Source organism: Ursus americanus, chromosome 16, assembly GCF_024610735.1.
Source record: "Ursus americanus isolate L20-20 chromosome 16, mUrsAme1.1.p, whole genome shotgun sequence".
In the NCBI taxonomy this organism is placed as follows: Eukaryota; Metazoa; Chordata; class Mammalia; order Carnivora; family Ursidae; genus Ursus; species Ursus americanus.
This window is the reverse complement of record NC_142142.1, coordinates 63,559,916-63,580,597: the sequence shown is the minus strand read 5'-3', so window position 1 is coordinate 63,580,597 and position 20,682 is coordinate 63,559,916. Positions and strand designations below refer to the sequence as shown.

The 20,682-nt window shown below is 38.9% G+C and overlaps 1 protein-coding gene across 4 annotated transcripts in view; it reads left to right on the top strand.

The window, feature by feature from the left end:
- The window catches only part of CEP126 (centrosomal protein 126), a 92,677-nt gene that overhangs the window by 29,617 nt on the left and 42,378 nt on the right, over nucleotides 1-20,682 (top strand). For 3 of the 4 annotated variants that reach the window (XM_087868508.1, XM_087868507.1, XM_087868506.1), the window contains exons 3-4: nucleotides 6,051-6,196; nucleotides 10,584-10,695. In XM_087868508.1, coding sequence (XP_087724634.1) covers nucleotides 6,051-6,196; nucleotides 10,584-10,695 — 258 coding nt within the window. Of the gene's footprint in view, nucleotides 1-6,050; nucleotides 6,197-10,583; nucleotides 10,696-19,179; nucleotides 20,274-20,682 lie in introns of those variants that run through there. The other variant, XM_087868509.1, reaches the window with a different exon arrangement.

The following is a 20,682-nucleotide window of genomic DNA, read 5'->3' as shown; positions in this document are numbered from 1 at the left end:
CCCTCAAAGAAAGCATTTTTCCAGAGGGAGAGGAAATCTATAAGGATCCCTGAGGCATCACTAAAATAAATCAGTAATACATACCAGCTAAGATTTCCTCCTTATCTAACTAGACAGATGTAAATTGTTCTTATTACCAGTGAAATGGTACTTGAGATGAAAGATACAAAAATAAAAAAAACTGAAACAGACATCTCTATTTAAAAAAAAGATATAATAAGTATAAGTAGTTTTGTACAATTCCTTGGTGCACTCTCAACAGTGAGACATAAAGATGACAGCTGTCTACATTGGCAGCTGTAGTTTACAGATACTCTGAAACTGAATTCATGACCTCGTGCTGTTTACTGAGAACACTTTATTATCAAAATACTAACTTCCTATATGTCCCTAAATTTTCTTAGTCAGAAAAGCATATATAGTAAGTGGATTAATAAATCCTTTATAATTAACATAAATAAAGTAAATAATTTTTATTAATAAAGATTTGTCCCCATCCCCACTAAATAAATGTTAACTGGAGAAAAAATTGGTTTAAAGTTATTATTCTGGTCATTTTCTGCTGTCTAACAAACCACCCTAAAATGTAGTGGCTTCAAAAAACAATTTATTACAGTTCTGTGTGTTCAGTGGCTCGGGAGGAAGTCTCCTGCTGCCGCACTGAGATGTCTGCTGGGCACATGTTTTTGGACTTGGGCTTGGGTGACTAGGACAGCTGGAGGATAGCCAGGATTCTCTTTCCATGCTGCCTCTCCCTTTACCTAGCATGGACTTATCAGCATGATGATATCAGGGTCGCCAGACTTTATACATGGATCTGGCTTTTCCTAGAGCAAGCATGCCACAGACCAAGTTGGAAGCTGCAACGTTTCTAATCTAACCCCACTTCTATAAAGTCCTATGGATTAGCAGAGAGCTACAGGACCAGACTGATTAAAGCAGAGAGAACTGCATAATCCTGGTTCATTGGCGACTGTCTTTGGGGATGAGCTACCATAGGAGTGCACTCATGTTTGAGTGCCCTTGACACTGCCATCTTCATCTCAAGTGAGAGCATATGAATTTAGAACTTCCTGAGTTGACTCGATCAGCTTCTGCCACAGGCATCTTAGCCCCCTCTGCCTAACAGAAACTAGAATACTCAGTTAACGCTTCCATTTAGTTGCCTCGGTTTATTTCTTTTCAAAACCTGAATTAAACAAATGAATGGTCTGCCATATATTTTATTTTTCTTTTCTCAACTCCTAATTCTCTCTTTATAGTTATGTCCAATTTAGATGTCTTAAGATTCATGTGCAACTTGAACCTCTGCCTTCCTCCTCCCTCAAAGGTTACCTTTCTCTAATCTCATGGAAATCAAGGGCAGGAGTAGGAAAGTAGGTTTTTGTCTTACCTCCACCCTAATTGTTCACGTGGTTTTATTTCTCTACATCAACTGACCCTAGCCATCACCAGTATTGTTGGGGCTTGCTGCTAGTTATTGCCCAGAATTTTTGGATTAGTCCCCTTGATAGTCTGCGTGTGTGGCAGCAGAAGTATCAAGGTCTGGCAGGTCCACCATTCTCCAGGATCCCACCACACAAGGCTGTAGGGGGATATCACACTTTATTGAAAGAGTTGAGTCGATGAACCTTTAGTTTTTGGAGTAGAATAATTCTTTCTTGGGTGGACATGTCCCATGGGTTATATAACACTTACTTAGCGTTCCTGGTGCTGGGGAACTGAAATCTGGTAGCCCACCCTAATTATTGTGGCAATCAGAACTCCAGAAGTTCCTAAGCACTCCTGGTGAAGGGGAAATGTCCCAGATTGAAAACTACTGGATTAGAGTCATTAAAGAAAACACTACTTAAAAACAGAAATATTTCATAAAATTGACAATTATATGTTTTCCTATAATCGAAGGGAAAACTATTTACGAAGTTACATGAATCCTTTTAAAGACCTGCTTTGTTTTTAACCTGGTTTCCTTGTCTTCAAATCTTTGCCTGTCTCTAAAACCCTTTCCTTCTTCACAAAAGCACACTGCCTACCAGCACAGATTCTAGTCTATTGACATAGCCGCTAGCCTCATGTGTCTACTGAGCACTTAAAATGTGACTAATCCAAACCGAGACATGAAAATACACTGAGTACAAAAAGGATATAAAATATTCTCGTTTTTATATTGATACATTTTGAAATATTTTTGATATAAGTTAAATAAAATATTGAAATTAATTTCTACTGGGGTTTTTTAATGTGGCTACTAAAAAATGTAAAATTGCATATGTAGCTTATGGGTTTTTTTTTTTTAAGATTTTATTTATTTATTTGACACAGAGAGCACAAGCAGGAGGGAGGAAGAGAGGGAGAGGGAGAAGCAGACTTCCTGCTGAGCAGGGAGCCCCATGCGGGACTCGGTCCCAGGATTCCAGGATCCTGACCTGAGTGAAAGGCAGACGCTTAACTAACTGAGCCACCCAGGCGCCCCTGTAGCTTACATTTTATTTCTAGTGGACAGTGCTGAGAAATCATGTCTCAGTGTGGAGGGGCTCAGGGGTTCAACTGGTTGGATAAAGGAACTTAAAGCTACACTTGCATTGTACATTATATAAGGTTGAGGAAAAATACTCAGTATCAAAGACCTGGGGGGATTCTTATTTTTTATTGTGATGAAACATACATAACACAAAATTTACCATTTTTAAGTATACCACTTAAGTGGCACTAAGGACATTCACATTGCCGTACAACTGTCACCATCATCTTCCCAACTGAAATTCTATACCCATTACACACTTAACTCCCCATACCCTTTTTCACCCAGCCTCTGGCAGCCACCTTAGTACTTTCTGTCCTCAAATTTGACTAGTCTAGGTAATATGATTGTGGAATAAGACAATATTTGTCCTTCTGTAATTGGCTTATTTTACTTAGTGGAATGTATTCAGGGTTCATTCATGTTGTAGCATATGTCAGAATTTCCTCTTTAATTGTACATGTATGTCACATTTTGTTTATTCGTCTGTCAAGGGACACTTAAGGTTCGTACCTTTTGGCTATTGTGAACAATGTTGTTATGAACATAAGTATATAAACATTTGTTTGAGCCTCTGCTTTCACTTCTTTGGGGTATATTCCCAAAAGTGGAATTGCCAGATCATATTGGTAATTCCCAGTAATTTTCTGAGGAATCACCATACCCTTTTTACAACAACTGCCTATTTTGCATTCTCACCAACGTATAAGGTTTCCAGTTTCTTCACATCCTCATAAGTTCTTGTAATTTTCTGTTTGTTTTGTTTTGTTTTTATCATAACCACCCTAATGGGTGTAAAGTGGTGTCTCATTGCAGTTGTGATTTGCATTTCCCTAATGATTAGTGAGGTTGAGCATCACTTCATGTTCTTGTTGGTATTTGTATATCTTCTTTGGAGAAATATGTGTTCAAGTCCTTTGCCCGTTGTTTAAGTAGATTATTTTTGTTGTTATCCAAATGTGGGAGTTTTTAAATATATTCCTGAACCAATTGCTTATCAGATATATGACTTACAAATATGTTTTTCCATTCTCTCAGTTGCCTTTTCACTTATGATAGTGTTCTTGGATGCATAAAACCTTTTAATTTTGATGTAGTCCAATTTATTTTTTCTTTTGTTGACTATGCTTTTGACATCATATCCAAGAAATCATTGCCAAATCCAACAAAGCTTTTCCCCTATGTTTCTCTCTAAGAGTTCCATAGTTTTAGCTCCTATGTTTAGGTCTTTGATCTATTTTGAGTTAATGTTTGCATATGCTGTAAGATAAGAGTCCATCTTCATTCTTTTGCATATGGATATCCAGTTTTCCCAACATCATTTGTTGAAAAAGACTGTTTCTTCCTCATTAAGTAGTTTTGGCACCGTTGTGGAAAATCATTTGACTACACATGGGTTTATTTCTAGGCTCTCTAATCTATTCCATTGATATGTCTGTCTTTATGCTCGTACTATACTACCTTGATTACTATAAATTTAAGGTAAGTTTTTATTTTTTATTTTATTTTTTATAATAATTTTTTATTATGTTATGTTAGTCACCATACAGTATATCCTTAGTTTTTGATGGCAATGTTCCATGATTCATTGTTTGCATATAATACCCAGTGCACCATGCAATACGTGCCCTCCTTAATACCATCACCATCCTATCCCGTTCCCCACCCCCCCTCCCCTCTGAAGCCCTCAGTTTGTTTCCCAGAGTCCACAGTTTCTTATGGTTCATTCCCCCTTCTCTTTACTCCCCGTCATTCTTCCCTTCCTTCTCCTACCAATCTTCCTATTTCTTATGTTCCATAAATGAGTGAAACCATATGATAATTGTCTTTCTGTGCTTGATTTATTTCACTTAGCATAATCTCCTCCAGTCCCGTCCATGTTGCTGCAAATGCTGTGTAATCATTCTTTCTGTCCACCTGTGTTCTTTTTCAAGAATGTTGTGGCTATTAAGGGGTCCCTTGAGATTTCATATGAATTTTAAGATGGATTTTTTAATTAAGTCTACTAATCCATGAACGTAAGATATCTTTCCGTTTATGTGTGTTTTTAAAAAATTGCAGCAATATTTTGTGTTTTTGGTGTGCAGGTCTTTCACCTCCTTGGCTGAGTTTATTCCCAAGTATTTTATTCTTTTTGATGCTGTTGTAAATGGGATTGCTTTCTTAATTACCTGTCTAGATTCTTAATTGTTAATATATAGAAACACAACTGATTCTTGTGTATTGATATTGTGTCCTGCAACTTTGCTAAATTTATTTACTAGTTCTAACAGTGTTTTTGTGGAACTTTTAAAGTTTTCTGCCCGTGCCACCTATGAACAGAGATCATTTTACCTTTTTTCTCTCCATTTTGGATGACTTTTATTTAATTTTCTTGCCTAATTGCTCTGGCTAGGACTTCCAGTTTTATGTTGAACCAAGTGGTGAAAGCAAACTTCCTCATCTTACCGTGAGGGGACTCCTGAAGGAGATGGCTTGGGGGTGCCTATCTGTGGCACTACAGCATTATCTCCTACCTGCCACAGGGGTAGGACTATTTGAAGATCTGTAACCCTACTTCATAGAATTGTAGTTTCTTAAAGCTGAGTTATTTAAATGAGAATAATGCTTTGGCCCATGAAGGTCTTTGGAAAGATTGTTAATAGTAACCCATGACACTAAAAATCTTAGAGTTCTTATCTACCGCCTGTCAATCCCATACATTCCAAAGAGAAGAACCACTTGGCAGTTTCTTAACCAGTGAGTTGCCATTTTCCTTCTTCATTTTTCTCTTCGTCCAGAAAATAATTATTAACACACACACACACACACATGCACATGTTTTCCACAAACAAAATTACTTTTTTGAAACAGTTGAAACTAGAGAACATGAATTCAAGTGCCCAGGCAGTCAGAAATAAATGAAATAGGAAAGTTAAGAAAAATAGGGTTATGGGCAGGCGTTTGTAGTCATGTGGGGATAGGAGTCCAGGGTTGACAAATCTTGCAGATTTTCAAGAGAAGGTGAAAATCAAAATTTTTATGTAAATTGTGTGGATTTCTAGTATAGCTCAGACTTAATATGATAGTCAATTTTAAACTTCTGGTCTAAAAGCAGAAGAAAAATCTGTAGTATCATCTTGACTGCCCTATAATTTGCAATGCTTCTTCCTTCACCAATGAATTAGTTTTTCTCATTCCAGAAAATAGTGTAGCTTTTTAGTAAAGAATTCTTCCACAGCAGGCTTTGGGAGGTGGGAACATGGATGCAGGCCTGCCAGAAATTAGAAAGACCCCCATTAAAGAGCCTTCCCTTAGTTGCAAAGTGCCTGGATAAGATTCTGGAATTACCACATATGAAGATATAAAAATTCTTAGCTAAGGACCTTTTTTTTTTTTAAATTTAAAATGTGTTGTTTCTAAGTAAGTAGACTTTTGAAATATGAAAACATCATTATATAACAAATCATTAGTTTGAAACTATTTTCTGTGTTCACATTTTTAAGACTTATTGCCTCATTCAGTTATCTACTTTGTGTTTCACATATAGAGCTTTTGAAGAGAAACGAAAAGAACAAGAAGAAAGAGAACAACAAATCAGAGAACAAATACTTCAACAAAGAAAAGAGAAGTTTGAAGAAGTCACTGAAAAATTCCAGCGTGCTCATATTCCTCTTTCACAACGGAGGGGAGCAGGTAACTGAACTTCTGGAACAATATGAGGGCAAAAATGAAAATCATATCATATTTAACTTGAGTAGACAATAAAATGACAAATTAAGAAAGAAAGTGTAAATTCAAACTAAAAAATGTGCCTTTTGAGCAATAAGACTTTAACCAAATGAAAAATTGTAATTTGATTTAGGTTTAATTTAGAGAATATTTTGTTGGTCCTATTAGTAAATTTTGAAAGTTCACAAGTTTTATTCTACTTCATACTGGTTTACAGTGTTTTGTCTTTTTAAAACTGATGTAGTAAAAATAAAATTTAATATTTAGGCTCAGTAAATTAGCGTCACATTCATTCTGGCATTTTATTCACATTTTGGTTCAAATTCTTATTGAAGAGACTGACAAAATAAAAAAGAAAGTGTACAAAGTAATATAATCTAACAATCTGAGACGTGGAATCAATTAAGAATTTAAATACGATGATGGTTGATTCTTTGGTACCAGATCTACATTTTTTATACCTTAAATAGCAACACGTAATTAACTATAAAATGTCAAAGTTTAAAAAAAAAAAAAAAAAGGCCAGGGTCCCTGAGTGGGTTAGTTGGTTAAGCGTCCAACTCTTGATTTCAGCTCAGGTCATGATCTAAGGGTCATGAAATTGAGCCCCATGTCAGGCTCTGAGTACTGGGCATGGATCCTACTTAAGATTCTCTCTCTCCCTCTCCCTCCGCACCTTACCTACCCCCCACTCACGTACATGTGCTTTCTCTTTTAAAAAAAGTAAAGAAAAAAGGAAAGAAAGAAAGAAAAAAATAGAAGGAAAGAAAGAAAGAAAGAAAGAAAGAAAGAAAGAAAGAAAGAAAGAAAGAAAGAAAGAAAGAGAGAACAGGCAGAACCTTTACGTTCAGCAAACATGAAAAAGAAAGAAAGGAAGGAAGGAAAGGAAGAAGGGGAAGGGAGTGATGTGGGAAGTTCTCCAGCAGAAGTAGATTTACTGTGAAGCTACTTAGGCTTGAGTTTCATGAGTCCTCACTGTCCCGGCCCCTACACCTAATTTTATATTAGCAATTTTGCATTATTTTTTCTTAACAAAGGCCCCAAGTTGTATAAGCCCTATGCTCTCATAGAACTTGTGTCTATCCCGGATTTTCAGGATATATCGATAATCATAAAAAAGGTCCAAATCACAATATATGATATTCTGCCTTTTGGTAAGTAAAGGGGAAAATTAGAATATATATTTATATTTGCTTATATTTGCATAAAGAAACAGTGAAAGAATATACAAATGACCAAGGAAAATGAGACTTCCAAATGTGTGTCATGTATATTTTTTAACTTCTGAATATATTATCCATACAAAATATCAAATTAATACTTCAGGAAAATTCAATGCTATGAATGAAGAGCAAGAACAAAGCTATGAAAGACAACTATTTACTTAATTGTCTATTAGTTTAGTTTATTCCCAAATCCTGAAGGTTAACTGAAGACTCAGCAGGTAAGCATGATAGTTGGCTCTCCCCCTTCTTACAAAGAAGGGCAGCAGATTGGGGTCTCAGGAGGTCGGAAGACTGTGGGAGTACAAGAACTGGAAGGCTCTGAGGTCCCGGAGTAACTGAGGTCGTTCTGCAAGAGCACAGGCTTCCATGATCAGCAGAGAATGAGAGGGAGGCACTGGGAGGTCCTCGGACACCAGCAGCACAAGCAGTAATGGGTGGTGGTAAACTCATCTCAGGCACTTTTCTTTTCATTGAGGTGTAACTGACATATGATAGCCTGTTAATTTCAGGTGTACATCTTTGTGATTCGGCATTTTTATATGTTAGTAAATGATCCCCACAATAAGTGTAGTTCCATCTGTCACCACACAACGTGAGGACAGTGTTACTGACTCTCCTCCCTGTGCTGTATGTCACATGCCCATGACGTACTTATTTTATGCCCGGAAGTCTGTACCTCTTAATCCCTTTCAGCTACCTCACACTTCACCAGCCCCTCAATCTTTACCCCCTTTGATACCAGTTTGTTTCCTTTCTCTCTGAGTCTGTCTGTTTTGTTTCGTGTGTTCATTTGTTTTGTTTTTTAGAGTCCACATATAAGTGACATCATACGGTATTTGGCCTCTGACTTATTTCACTTAGCATAATGCTAGTCCATCACTTTGTCTCAAATGACAAGATTTCGTTCTTTTTTATGGTTGAGTAATATCCCATCATGTATGTATACCATGTCTTCCTTATCCATTCATCTATCAATGGATGGAGGCTGTTTCCATTTCTAGGCTGTTGTAAATAATGCTGGGATGAACATATGGGTGCATCTATCTCTTCAGTCTAATGTTTTTGTTGAGCTGCGTTAGTGTTAAAGTTAGTGTCTAGGCTCTCTTTGATCGGCAATGAGTGGTGCTTAATAAAAGCAAGTCTCAGACCATAATGTTGCATGACTAGACACAGACCATTAATACAGCTTGTTCCGTAAGCTGAGTATGAAGTCCCAGCATTCTGTCCTTATAGGTGCTCTAACTACACCTTGTATGAAAGGGTTACCGAGGCACACACAGCCACATTCCAGAGGCAGAGCTGTGTGCCCTCTGGCTTTGGACATTCAGAAATGTTCCTGTATTAATGGTTGGATACAAGACTGATCAGACATCAAGACTCAGAGGTCATCCATAGGGTAAAGGATATAGAACTCCCTGGATTCTTATTCTCTGTTTATGTAAAGGTAGGGAGTGATTAACATATGTTTAGGAAAATGCACTTGTCTTGAATTCCTTTAATTTCAACAAAGAAAGCCCATTTTAACATTCATCAAGCTATTCAACAGGCTGTTACTTTCACCAATAAAAACCCATGTTAGACGTTGAGTATACTAATTAGAAAACCAGTCGATATATAACACTTAGTAGTATCTGCCTCAAAAGGATTGGTCCTTTATGACTGGAATATCCTGCCAGCCCTGTCATAACTGATGGTACATTAATGCCATCACCCCTTGATTAAGGAAATGGACTGTATCTAGAGTTCAATGTGACCTAACCCATATATAATAATATACTGGCTTTGCTTCGGCATTTTAAAGTAAAAAACAAACGTCACAATAGCGGGAAAGTCTGATAACATAGGGGCTTTTAAAAAAAGGAGGAGGAGAGACAGTTTGGAGGTGTCAGTGGAGACCTAGAAATTCAGCTACCCTACCTCCATGCCTTGGGTTGTCTGTGATACGTGACGGTAGGAAAGTAGCACCCCCACTGAAGCGGGCCGCAAGAGAAGCAGTATCCCTAGAAGACGGCTGCTTCACCTGGAGCAGGAAGGTGAGAAGAATACTGACCGAAGTAGGAGACGCAGAGCACGCTGAGTACAGAGTGCACAGTGGAAGGCTTCGGGGAAGCGGGCACATGGGAAGCAGAGTTGGGTTAGAGGCTGTGCTGCATAGTGTGGAGACAAATGTCCACAGAATCTATGACCTTGAACGAGCTATTTCTCTGGGCCCATTTCCTCCATTGCAAAGTGGAGATTCAAATAGCATCTGCCTCAAAGACCGTAGTGAGGATTAAATTAGCTAATAGTTACTGCGTGCTTAAAAATAATGTCTGTAACAGTAAGTGCTCAGTAAACAATGTTGATTTTTTTACACCTTCCCATTTTCTTCATAAGAATATTAATAAACTTTGGGGCACCTGGTGGCTCACTTGGTTGAGTGGCATACTCTTTATTTCAGGTCAGGTCATGATGTCAGGGTTGAGGGATCGAGCCCGCCTCTGGCTCCACGCTCTGGGAGGGAGTCTACTTGAGATTCTCTCCCTCTACCTCTGCCCCTCCCCTCGCTGTTGTGCTCTTGCTCTCTCTTTCTCAAATAAATAAATCTTTAAAAAAAAATATTAGTAAATTTTGTCAGAAATTTATGGAATCCTCAGGGCACCTGGGTGGTTCAGTCATTAAGCATCTGCCTTCGGCTCAGGGCGCGATCCCAGGGTCCTGGGATCGAGCCCCGCATCAGGCTCCCTGCTCCGCTGGGAGCCTGCTTCTTCCTCTCCCACTCCCCCTGCTTGTGTTCCCTCTCTCACTGTCTCTCTCTCTGTCAAATAAATAAATAAAATCTTAAAAAAAAAAAAATCTATGGAATCCCAAGATCAAATATAGTGGGGTTTGCATGCTAGAACGAAGAGCCTGGACAATTCTCAAAGTTTTTTCCCAGATAAATATTCTTAATATTGGCAATGTAACAGTTTCTCTGTGGGGAATTAGATGTCTAAATTTAAAATATTTACACTACCCTAAAAAATATTTTCTTTTTACAAAAGTTTTAAAGTAGTATTTTATTATTGACCAATTAAATTATATAAAAAGATAATTGAAGGTGAAGGGATTCTGTACTATTTGCTTTTTCTTTATTATCCCTTCAGTTTTTCAAAAACCGGTTCCTCCATTGGAAGAAGCCCTCAAGCAAATTCAGGAATCCAATTTAAAGTCAGAAGTAAACCTCCTCCCTTCCCACAGACCAACAATAAATTGGAGGTGAGTAATTATTATTATAATGTATAATTATTAATATATAATAATTAAATAGCTTTCTTTTGCTGAGTTTGTAGGCCTTTTCATCAGTTACTCTTCACCTTTGTTGTAGAGTTTACTATTTTATTTTCATAGATTAATTTGAGGTAGAGTAGAATATAAATTGCTTCAAGAATAAGGCAAAATTCTAATTCATTGTCTTTGGTATTACAGTGCTGCCTATGTTGAGTAATTTTCTATGGAAACTATCACTAAAACCATTTTAAAATATTAATGTTCATTATTTATCTTCACTGAGAGGAAAAAATTGTGTTGAATTGTAGTGATATAAGTTTAGATAAAAGGAGTAATTTATGGTAGAAATGGGTTTTTCCTCATGGAAAAATCTTTCTTGGATGTCTTGAAAAAGCTAATATCTCCTGCTTCCTCTCCAGGGTAGCTTAAGTGAATTATCTAGGAGCAGTAGAATGGATCAACTAGAGAACCCTGTGACATCTTATATTCTCCATTTATTTATTATAAATGTTTATTGAAGCTACAACATGCATAGCACTAGGTCAAGCATTGTAAAGGGGTTGTGGCGAAATATTATACTGTAAAATACAATTCCTAGTCTATAATCTAGGAGAGAAGCAAAATAGTGCTTCAAAAAGTATAGAATACTACCAAATGAGTAATGACAATACTATATAATATTTATTTATATAAAGACATTTACAATTCAGACATTAATTATGTTAATATTTTACCTGTACATAATGTTATTTACTGAAGTACTTCCATTTTTAGACTGTGTGTGGCCAATAGTTCCCTTGATCAGAGCTAAAAACAATTAAATTCATTTTCTCAGTCTTTATTATAGTTCAGGAAGGACCTCATGGAATAGAAGAGTCTTCAACAGAGCTTTGAAGATAGAAATTGGTTATGAAACAAATGGGCCCTGGGACTCCAGACAGAGGGATGAGCGTGTGCAAGGGCCAAGAGTGACGGAAGGAATGGTGTGTTCTGGGGGTTGGAGTGTGCACAGTACCAGTAGCTTGGCTAGGCAGGAGATTGGAGAGTAAAAGCATCTGTACACTAAGGAATAGAAACTTTCTCTTGAGAGTTCAAGAGGAGTGAGTGAAGGATCTTCAGTAGATGGGTGGTAAGATCAGCTTTTCTTTTTTAATATATCATTCCAATCTACTGTGAACAAATGTGAATAATGGATTGGAAGAGAACAAGACAGGAGGTTATTTCAATATATGTAATTGAAATTATATGAGTTCAGAAGTCTAGAGAAAGATCCAGGCTTAAGGTCATTGAACACTACATGGTGGATGAGACACAGCCACGGAGGTTGTGTACTGTGATGACCCGGTCTAGGACAGAGCCCTGAAAACACCCACATTTAAGGAAGTAGAAGAAAGAAGCCTACAAATAGGAGCAGAAAGGTTGATACAGGACTAGGAGAGGGTTGTATCATGGAAACTAAAGAAGGATAGAGTTTCTTGGGAAAAAAAAACAGTTTATAGAGATCAAATGGCTTCTAGGGAATCAGTCACGCAAGCTGCTATCCTGGCCTCAAACACGTGGCCCATTTAAAAGGGGTAATGGGAGACGGGTTAATGAAGGAAGTGGAAAGCCAGCACAGGATGGGGAGCCCCCCCAAGAACTGACCACCACAGAATCAGTATTACCCCCACAAACCTGACCTGGAGACATGGGTAGCCACAGAAGGGGGCTGCCAGACAGAACTGTGTCCTCGGTGGAGGAGCCCAGCACAGTGGAAACTAGAAGACTAATGATCAAAAACTTCTTTCTTCTGTCACCCTGACTCTTTCTAGTGCCTTCCATTGGCCAAAATGAACCATAAATCAAAAGGCAAAGGACCATTTAGTCTCTGCCAAGCAGAGACAAGTGGAGAAGCATGGAAAGTGAATCTGGAAAAGAGAGAGTATCCACTATGGAGGCAGTGTGTCCACTCTGTTTCACAATAAACTGTCACCCTGGGGACTTCTGTCAGAGCAGTGTCAGTGACAGGATGAGGACAGAAAAGAGATTGCCATGGGTTGAAAAGGAACAGAGAGAAAGGTAAAAGTTTGTTTATGAAAGGAAAAGAGTGATAGAACAACAGTCTGAAAGATGACATCAAACTGATGAGTAACAGAGCTGAGTGCAGAAGTTGGAGGAGGCTAACCGTGCTGAGTGTCTTACTTTCATCTTTTGAGCCTCACAGCGATCAGCATGGCTGAGTGAGATGTAGTTCTCCTCTCAGGACAGCTCTGCAGTTACATGATAATATACGTGTAATACGTGTAAGGGGGACTGTTACAGAGGTATTAGCGAAGTGATCAAGTATGAAATGTCAAGTTGGGAAGGCTTGAAGGATGAATACCAATTGTCTAATGAGGAAGCATAGGTTGGGTTGAGCATGTCCAGGCCTACAGTGTTGTAAAAGGCACAGACCCCTAAGGACAGAGAGCTTGCTCAGAGTGGCAGGACTGTAGGATGTGTTGCTAGGAGGACAGGAGATAATCTAGAAATGTAGATTGAGATCCAGTGTGAAATGTTTTTATGTCTAGCTGGAAAGTTTGAAGGCACCTTTTACTATAACTAGTAGAGAAGCAGTGAAGGTTTTTACTCAGGGACTGATTTTTATTTTATTTTATTTTATTTATTTGAGAGAGAGAGCAGGAGCAGGGTGTGGAGGAGAGGCAGAGGGAGAACTAGACTCCCCTCTGAGCAGGAAGCCCAACCCAAGGGCTTGATCCCAGGCCCCTGGGATCATGACCTGAGCGGGAGGCAGGCACTTAACTGACTGAGCCACCCAGGCCCCCCAATGAGGGACTGATATAATCCTCTTTATCATTTTAGAAAGATAATTGGTGCGAATGTTGAAGAATGAAAAGGATGGAAAGAAACTGAAGGCTAGGGGACAAGAGAAGATTAATGGGATAATCCAAAGGATAGATCATCACAGCTTAAACTGGAATAGTACCGTTTTGAATAGTGAGAAATGATAGGTCTGTGAAGGAATAAAAATATTTTGAGTGGTTAGAAGGAAAGGATAAGAGAAGGAAGGGTGCAAACACCTTTTCACAGTACAGAGAAGTGATGTAAGAAAGAGGATTTAAGAATGTTGACCAGATAGAAGTATAAAACATGGAGCATGGAGTGATCAGTGGCAGGAAAATCAGGAGGTATCCAGCCATGAATTTGAAAGGACTTATGTTAAAAGGGTAGTAGTAGTGAAGTCAAAAGGAAAGATAGAAGGAAAAGACATTTCATAGAAATAGATTATGGAAATTAGATTATGAGTTTGGTGTATGATGGGATAAAGAAAATGAAAAGAAGCAAAAGAGACCAAAGAAGCTAGAATTTTGAGTCTTGATGATTGAGGGAATCTGTTGACTTTAAAAATAAAAAGAACAAAATAAGTCAAGCAGAGAAAGACAACTATCATATGGTTTCACTCATTTATGGCACATAAGAACTAGCAGGAAGATCGGTAGGAGAAGGAAAGGAAGAATGAAGGGGGGGTAATCAGAAGGGGGAATGAAGCATAAGAGACTGTGGACTCTGGGAAACAAACTGAGGGCTTCAGAGGGGAGGGGGGTAGAGGACTGGGATAGGCCGGTGATGGGATTAAGGAGGGCACGTATTGCATGGAGCACTGGGTGTTAGACGCAAGTAATGAATCATGGAACTTTACATCAAAAACTAAGGATATACTGTATGGTGACTAACATAACAATAAAAAATTATTATAAAAAAAATTTTTAAAAAGAAAAAGAACAAAAGGAAACAGTGCAAGTTTGGCAAGATTCATTTGCAATTTCATTTCAGGCATCTGAATTGAGGGGATAAATATTCAAGTAGAAATGTATACAAACAATTGGCCCTAAAATGAAATGAGAGATCCAGGCTGTAGAAATACACTTGAAAGTCGTGATTGTATACGTTGTTGCATCATTTTTATATGTAGTTATGTCTCCCCAACCAGACTGTGATATTCTAGGGAACAGTGGCTAAATGGTACACACGCAGGTATTCCCTGTAGTTCCTGTCTCAGTGCTGTGCATGTTGGAGGCGTTCGGTAAAGACTATGAGTGGAGGAACATCCCTGACGTAGTGGACACGCCTCCGAGAGTATGAACTTGACCTAAGTCAGTAGATGAGGAGGCTATTCGTCAGAGACAAACACCAAGAGGGAACTCCAGATGGGGGAGCAGGTAGTGTGGGGAAAGGTGTGCTGGCATGAAAGGGCATGCTGTGTTGAGGGCAGTGAACGTAGCTCAGTCCTGCTAGCATGCACAGTCGGAAGGGGAGGTGTGAGCAGACAGGTTAATTGGAAAGGAAGCCATGAGTTGACTCAGGAAGAGCCTTGTTAAGAGTTTGTTCTATAAATAATTACTGAAGCAAGCAATCAACATTTATACTTTAGAAATACTGCCAGAATGGGAAGGAGTGGGGTACAGCTAAAGGTGGGAGAATCAGCTAAAGTGATATGTCAGTTAATAAAAATGAAGACTTCTTGAGAGCTATTTAGGAGGTGGAATCAACATGATTTGGTAACTGTTTAAGAACTGGAAGGTGTTCAGAAGGAGTGAAGCATGACTGGAGATTGGGATTGGTCAGTTAACAGGTAGTGAAACCATAAGAACTTTTAGGGAAGAAGAGGTTTGAAGGAGGGAGTGACTGAAAAGAGGATAGTAAGTTGTAAGTCTGAGACACTTATGGGATATTCCTGAGACAATTTCCCATGGTAAGAACTCTCAGCCACGGATCTAGATATGATAATTGCCAATGAATGAATAAAGTTAAAGACATGGTTCGTGAGTTCAGCTACACAGTGAAACTCCCAGCAAGCCATGTTTGGCTTCAGTTAGAGGACAGAAAACATTTCACGGCAGTAGGCAACATTCTTCAATGGAAGGAATCCTCCTGGCAGACCACAAAGCAGTCAGTCTTTGCTATGCCCCTGTCCCCGCACATGACAGCTCGGCTACAAGGAAACAAGATCACAGGAGTGGGTGTATGGCCGCCCTGGCCAGAAACCCCGTGTTCCACACGGGAACCAGTATTCCTGGTAATGGCTCCATATGGATAATGCCGAGGTCCATGGGAGAGACACGTCCAGTAATAAGAATTACCACACTCGGGAAAAACCAAAGCTGTAGCTTGGTATCAGCTATCTATGGTTGATTCAGTCCTCTACGTTACAGAGAGTATGGATAGATAAGCAAAGAAGAAGGTCACAGAGCTCTCAAAACTTCCAGCATAATAAAAAAAGTGATTCTTCAGGTCAAAAGTACACCTTGTAAAAACTCACCAAAATGAATAGTTGTTTTGTTAATTTAGATGAAAGTTCAAAACTTTACTGGATTTCAATACTAGCTTTTTCAATATTAGCTTTTTTAAAAGTATTTATTTGTTTTAGAGAATGAGCAGTGGGGAGGGGCAGAGGGAGAGAGAAGCAGACTCCCCACTGAGCAGGAACCCCAATGTGGGGCTCGATCCCGGGACTCCGAGATCATGACCTGAGCTGAAGGCAGATGCTTCACCGACTGAGCCACCCAGGCGCCCCAGTACATTCACTTTTACACCAAAACTATATAAATTAAAACTGGAGTTCAGTCAGTATTTTTTTTTAACAGAATTACCTGGAGTAAGGAGATAAAATAATTATATATATTTTGACCTTTTGGAAAATTTTTTTTAGTTTCACAAGTATATTTAACAGATCATTTATAAAGCAACAGTCCATTGCAATGTTTAGCTACTCTCTGGATTTTGGAAGCAAAGTACCAAGTCTTAATAAGATGGTGCCCGTATAGAGATGAGCTTCCCCTAGGGCTGTGGGGACCAACAGATTGAGTTCCTAATCTTGATTATGCCTGAGATTTGTCTTGCAACGTTAGGTTAAGCAAATCACATTAATTCTCTTTGGAACTTCGTCTCCCAGCACTTACTGTGATTGCAAAGTGTTTACCAGATATTTAACAAGGTGTTTGCTTGTGAAAAAATACCATCTAATTCAAAAACACTATTGATATGGAGCACCAGATGACACTGTGTAGCAGTCAGTCCCTTAGGATTTTTAAATTGTGGATCATTTCCTGATTCTCATTTTTGGCATTCGTAAATCGTAGCAAACATCACCAATAATAAACACCAAGAGTCCATTTAAACTTTTTGTTAAAGTTGCAGCAATTATCTGTTACGATGAAATAAAACTAATGATCAGGGATGGAGTTCTGAGTGTCCAGAAGAGAATCCATCCCAGTTGTCAGTCTGTGTTTTCTTATTTAGGGACCACCACACTTTCCCCACTGTTAATAACCAAGATAATTAAGTAGATTGTGGCCATTTTGTTATGCTTATGAGACTGCAGTTCTCAATTTTGGGTTAAAGGTTTTGGCTGCTATAAAAATGTTTTAAAATACATTTCAATGGTAAGAACAAAAGAAATTTTTTGTACTTTTTTTTCATTTAATTGGAATAATGTTCAAGTTTCTACAAATAGGGTAATTGTAAATTTAAAGCATTAAGCATTTATTGGTGAATAATGTATATATTCCCATTCCAAGAAGTATAAGTGAATGACATGGAAATAAAGTCTTTAAAGTTTACTATAAAAAAGAAATTCTAGCATATAAAGGACAAGCAAAGAAAGGAGCTCAAGAAAGAACCTGAGAAGGAACAATTGGAGAAGTAGGAAAATAACCAGGAAAGCACAATGACATGCAAACCAAGGGAATTAAATTCAGAAAGACAGCGGTCCTGTAGTGTCTGTTTTTAGTTAATCATGAGCAAAAGCCGTATCTCGGAGCCACAGGTGGATGCCAGACAGCAGTGGCCAAGGAAGTCGCGGGGGTGAAGGCAGTATAACTTTAGAGTACTCTGTGGGGAAGGGAAGATGACAGACATTTAGAGGGGGAATTTAGAGTAATAAAAATTCCAAATCATCTAGTACAAAAATAATGTGCACTTTTGTATACCGGTTTTCCTCACAGGTTTCTCTTTGTGCATATCAATTGTCATCCTTTGTGTTGTTAGATATTTTCAATTAAAAAAGCTCTTTAGTGCTAGGAATGGAAGTATAGACTATTTTTGCTCAACACTGTACAGTTCCTTAAAGTCTTAGAAGAGATAAAGTGTCAAAACCACTTTGATTTCCTTGTAGTGCACAAACGTAGAGTTAGCATGACCCGGATCTGTGCTGGGACCACTAAATAGCATACGTCATTTTGTTTTACGAGAGATGATCTCCGTTCTAAGTTAGAGTACACAGTTTTCACTTATTATTGTGATGCACTATTTTGATTATGACTATGTACACCTATCTGTATACACACACACAATAGATGTTATGTATTTGGAAACAACAAATGTTACAATTTACAGAGAGAACATTTTGGCTTACTTATTAAAACGTTGAACTTCTCTCCACAGATAACTAACAGTATTAAATGATATGTATGAAAATGCTTTGTAAGTTATAAAATGCTATACAAATATGAAATATTGGAATATTAAGAATCAGGTGTTAGGTTAACAGAAATATGTGTACTATTTATTGAAAATATGATTAAGCTACAAATATTGATCAGCTATTGTCACATTAAAAATCCATTATATGTGGAATATAAACCTAAAATGTGTTAAGGAATAAAGTAATGGCAGGAAACAGGGAGCATCCAAAGTAGTTGATTCCATCAGGACTCATAAACAATTGTTCTAACGTGGAAACTATTAATGGCAGATAAAAATAATTTAAGATGTTGGTAATGTGATCATCTAAAGGCAAAAAAATTGTATGAAAAACTAGAGGGTATTCAATGCTAAAGCCTAAGACCAATCAAAGAATATATCCACATGAAAATAGAAGCTGCCTCAGGAGATAATGATATATAAGAATATTAATAAGGGACTAACATTAAAAATGCAAGTAATCAGCCTTCCATCACAACCAAATCCTTATCACAAAGATAATATACTTCACCCTTCTGATAGATATAAGGCAAAAGAACCTATATTTTCCCCATATTAAATTTTTATACTTTTAAAATGATATTATCAGATATCTATCTCCAATATCCATGTATTTGTGGTGACACAATTGATCCTGAACCACATGCAACCCTGAGAAATCTGGCCAGAGCTGAGCAGTGACCTATTTGACCTCTATTTTCCCTTTGTACCAGTAATTTAAACCAGATTTTCTAGCCCATATTCATTATCTGTATGACTACCAGACTCCTGAGAGGGGAAAATACTCTTGAGAGGAATCAGAAAAGGGGACCGTGAATAAGCTACGTACATTTGTCAGCACATGTGAGAGGACCCTGGTTGATCAGAAGAACACACGCATGGACGCTCAGGACAAAAATATACTATGAATCAAAAGCCTAGAGACAGCCTAATAAGCATCCACAACAAAAATAACATCTTAATAAGGCTGTCTCTCTACCTGCCTGTCCAAATGCTTTTCCACCTGTGCAGATCCATTCCTGCCTGTCCAGCTGTCTCCACACCTTATCCCTACTTAACAGTTCAGCTGCCTCCTCCACGGGCCCCATTTCTGTCCCACCATTCCCAGATTCTTCCCAGCTATCCAGCTGTCTCTGCCCCCAACCAGCCCCAAACCCTCCCTATTCATCCATCCATCCCCTCTGCTCTCCCAAAGACCTCTATACCAGCCCTGTTACCGTCCTACCCAGTCAAATATCTTCCTCACCCTCCAGCCCCAGTTACCCCCAGCTTCCCCAGCAGTTTCCCACACCTACCAGCCCCAATTCCTTCTGGCCCACCTGACCATCTACCCCACCCACCCCGAATTTCCACAGTCCTCCCTGATTCTGACACACAGAGCAAGTTATTTTACAAAACTTTCAGACCCAAACATTTCCCTCCACAGCGTTCTACTCAGGCCACTCTAATGCCTGCCCTCATTCGTCGTTCCCTTCCAGCTCGACTGGTTGTTTCCCCAACCCCTTTGGAAGCTCTCCCTGTTTTGAAGCCTTCCTGTTTATCCAGTCACCCCCCTCATCAACCAGTCCCCGCTCTTTCTGATATCAGTCCGTTCCCTGAACATCCTGCTACCTTAGATCCTTTTTGGTCAGCCCAGCGGTCTGTTCCGCAAACCACCACATTGTCAGATCTGCCCCAGGCCTTCGTAGAACATCCTCCTGCCTCAGTTCACTCCCACCTACCTCCCTGTCGTTCCCCATGCTCTTCTTGGTCTTCATCGCCTTCCACTTTCACACCTTCTTCATCTCCTGTGCGGTCTTCTTCCTCTTCCTCTATCCTTTCCTCTTCTTTACCCTCCTCTCCTGCCTCTCCATCCTTACCTTCTTCATCTGTTCCTTTCTTTTCCTCTTCTCTCTATTCAGCTTCCTCTCCAATCCATCCTGTGTCTTCCTCCTTTCCCCCCAAGCTTTACTCTCCCTCACTTCCTACTTCCCCCTCTCCTTTTATTCCTGTTCATCCCCTCAATCCTCCTCACTGGGGGAAGAAAGTAGAGAAGAGAAGAGAAGCAAGTGGAGTAGAGAAGAAAGAAATAGAGAAGAAAAAGTTGAGAGACGTCAACTTTAAAGGTAAATATTGGGTTTATTAGATATTTTGTAGATTTAGCAATATTTTGTTTGGGAAGGGTGACTGAAGGGGAAGGAATCTGTGAGAGTAGGAGAGCCTAAAAGAAAAACATACTCTCAGCGTTCAGGAACTTGTGTTAAATCCTTGTTGCTGTCTGTGACCTCCCTGTGGTCACAAAAAAGATAGGCTGGAATCTAGTAACTATGGACCTTGACTATTCCAGTTTGTCCAGATAAAGATATATATGTGTATTGGAGATAGGTATGTGTTACCTGTGGCCACGTGTCCTCCAAACCTTTTTATCCTCATTAAATAGGAGTAACTGAAGTGAGCTGGGACTGAATGCTCTTGGGAATCACACTGCTGGGTGTAGTGCAGCAGCAGTCGGCTGTTTGATACACTTCCTGCCCA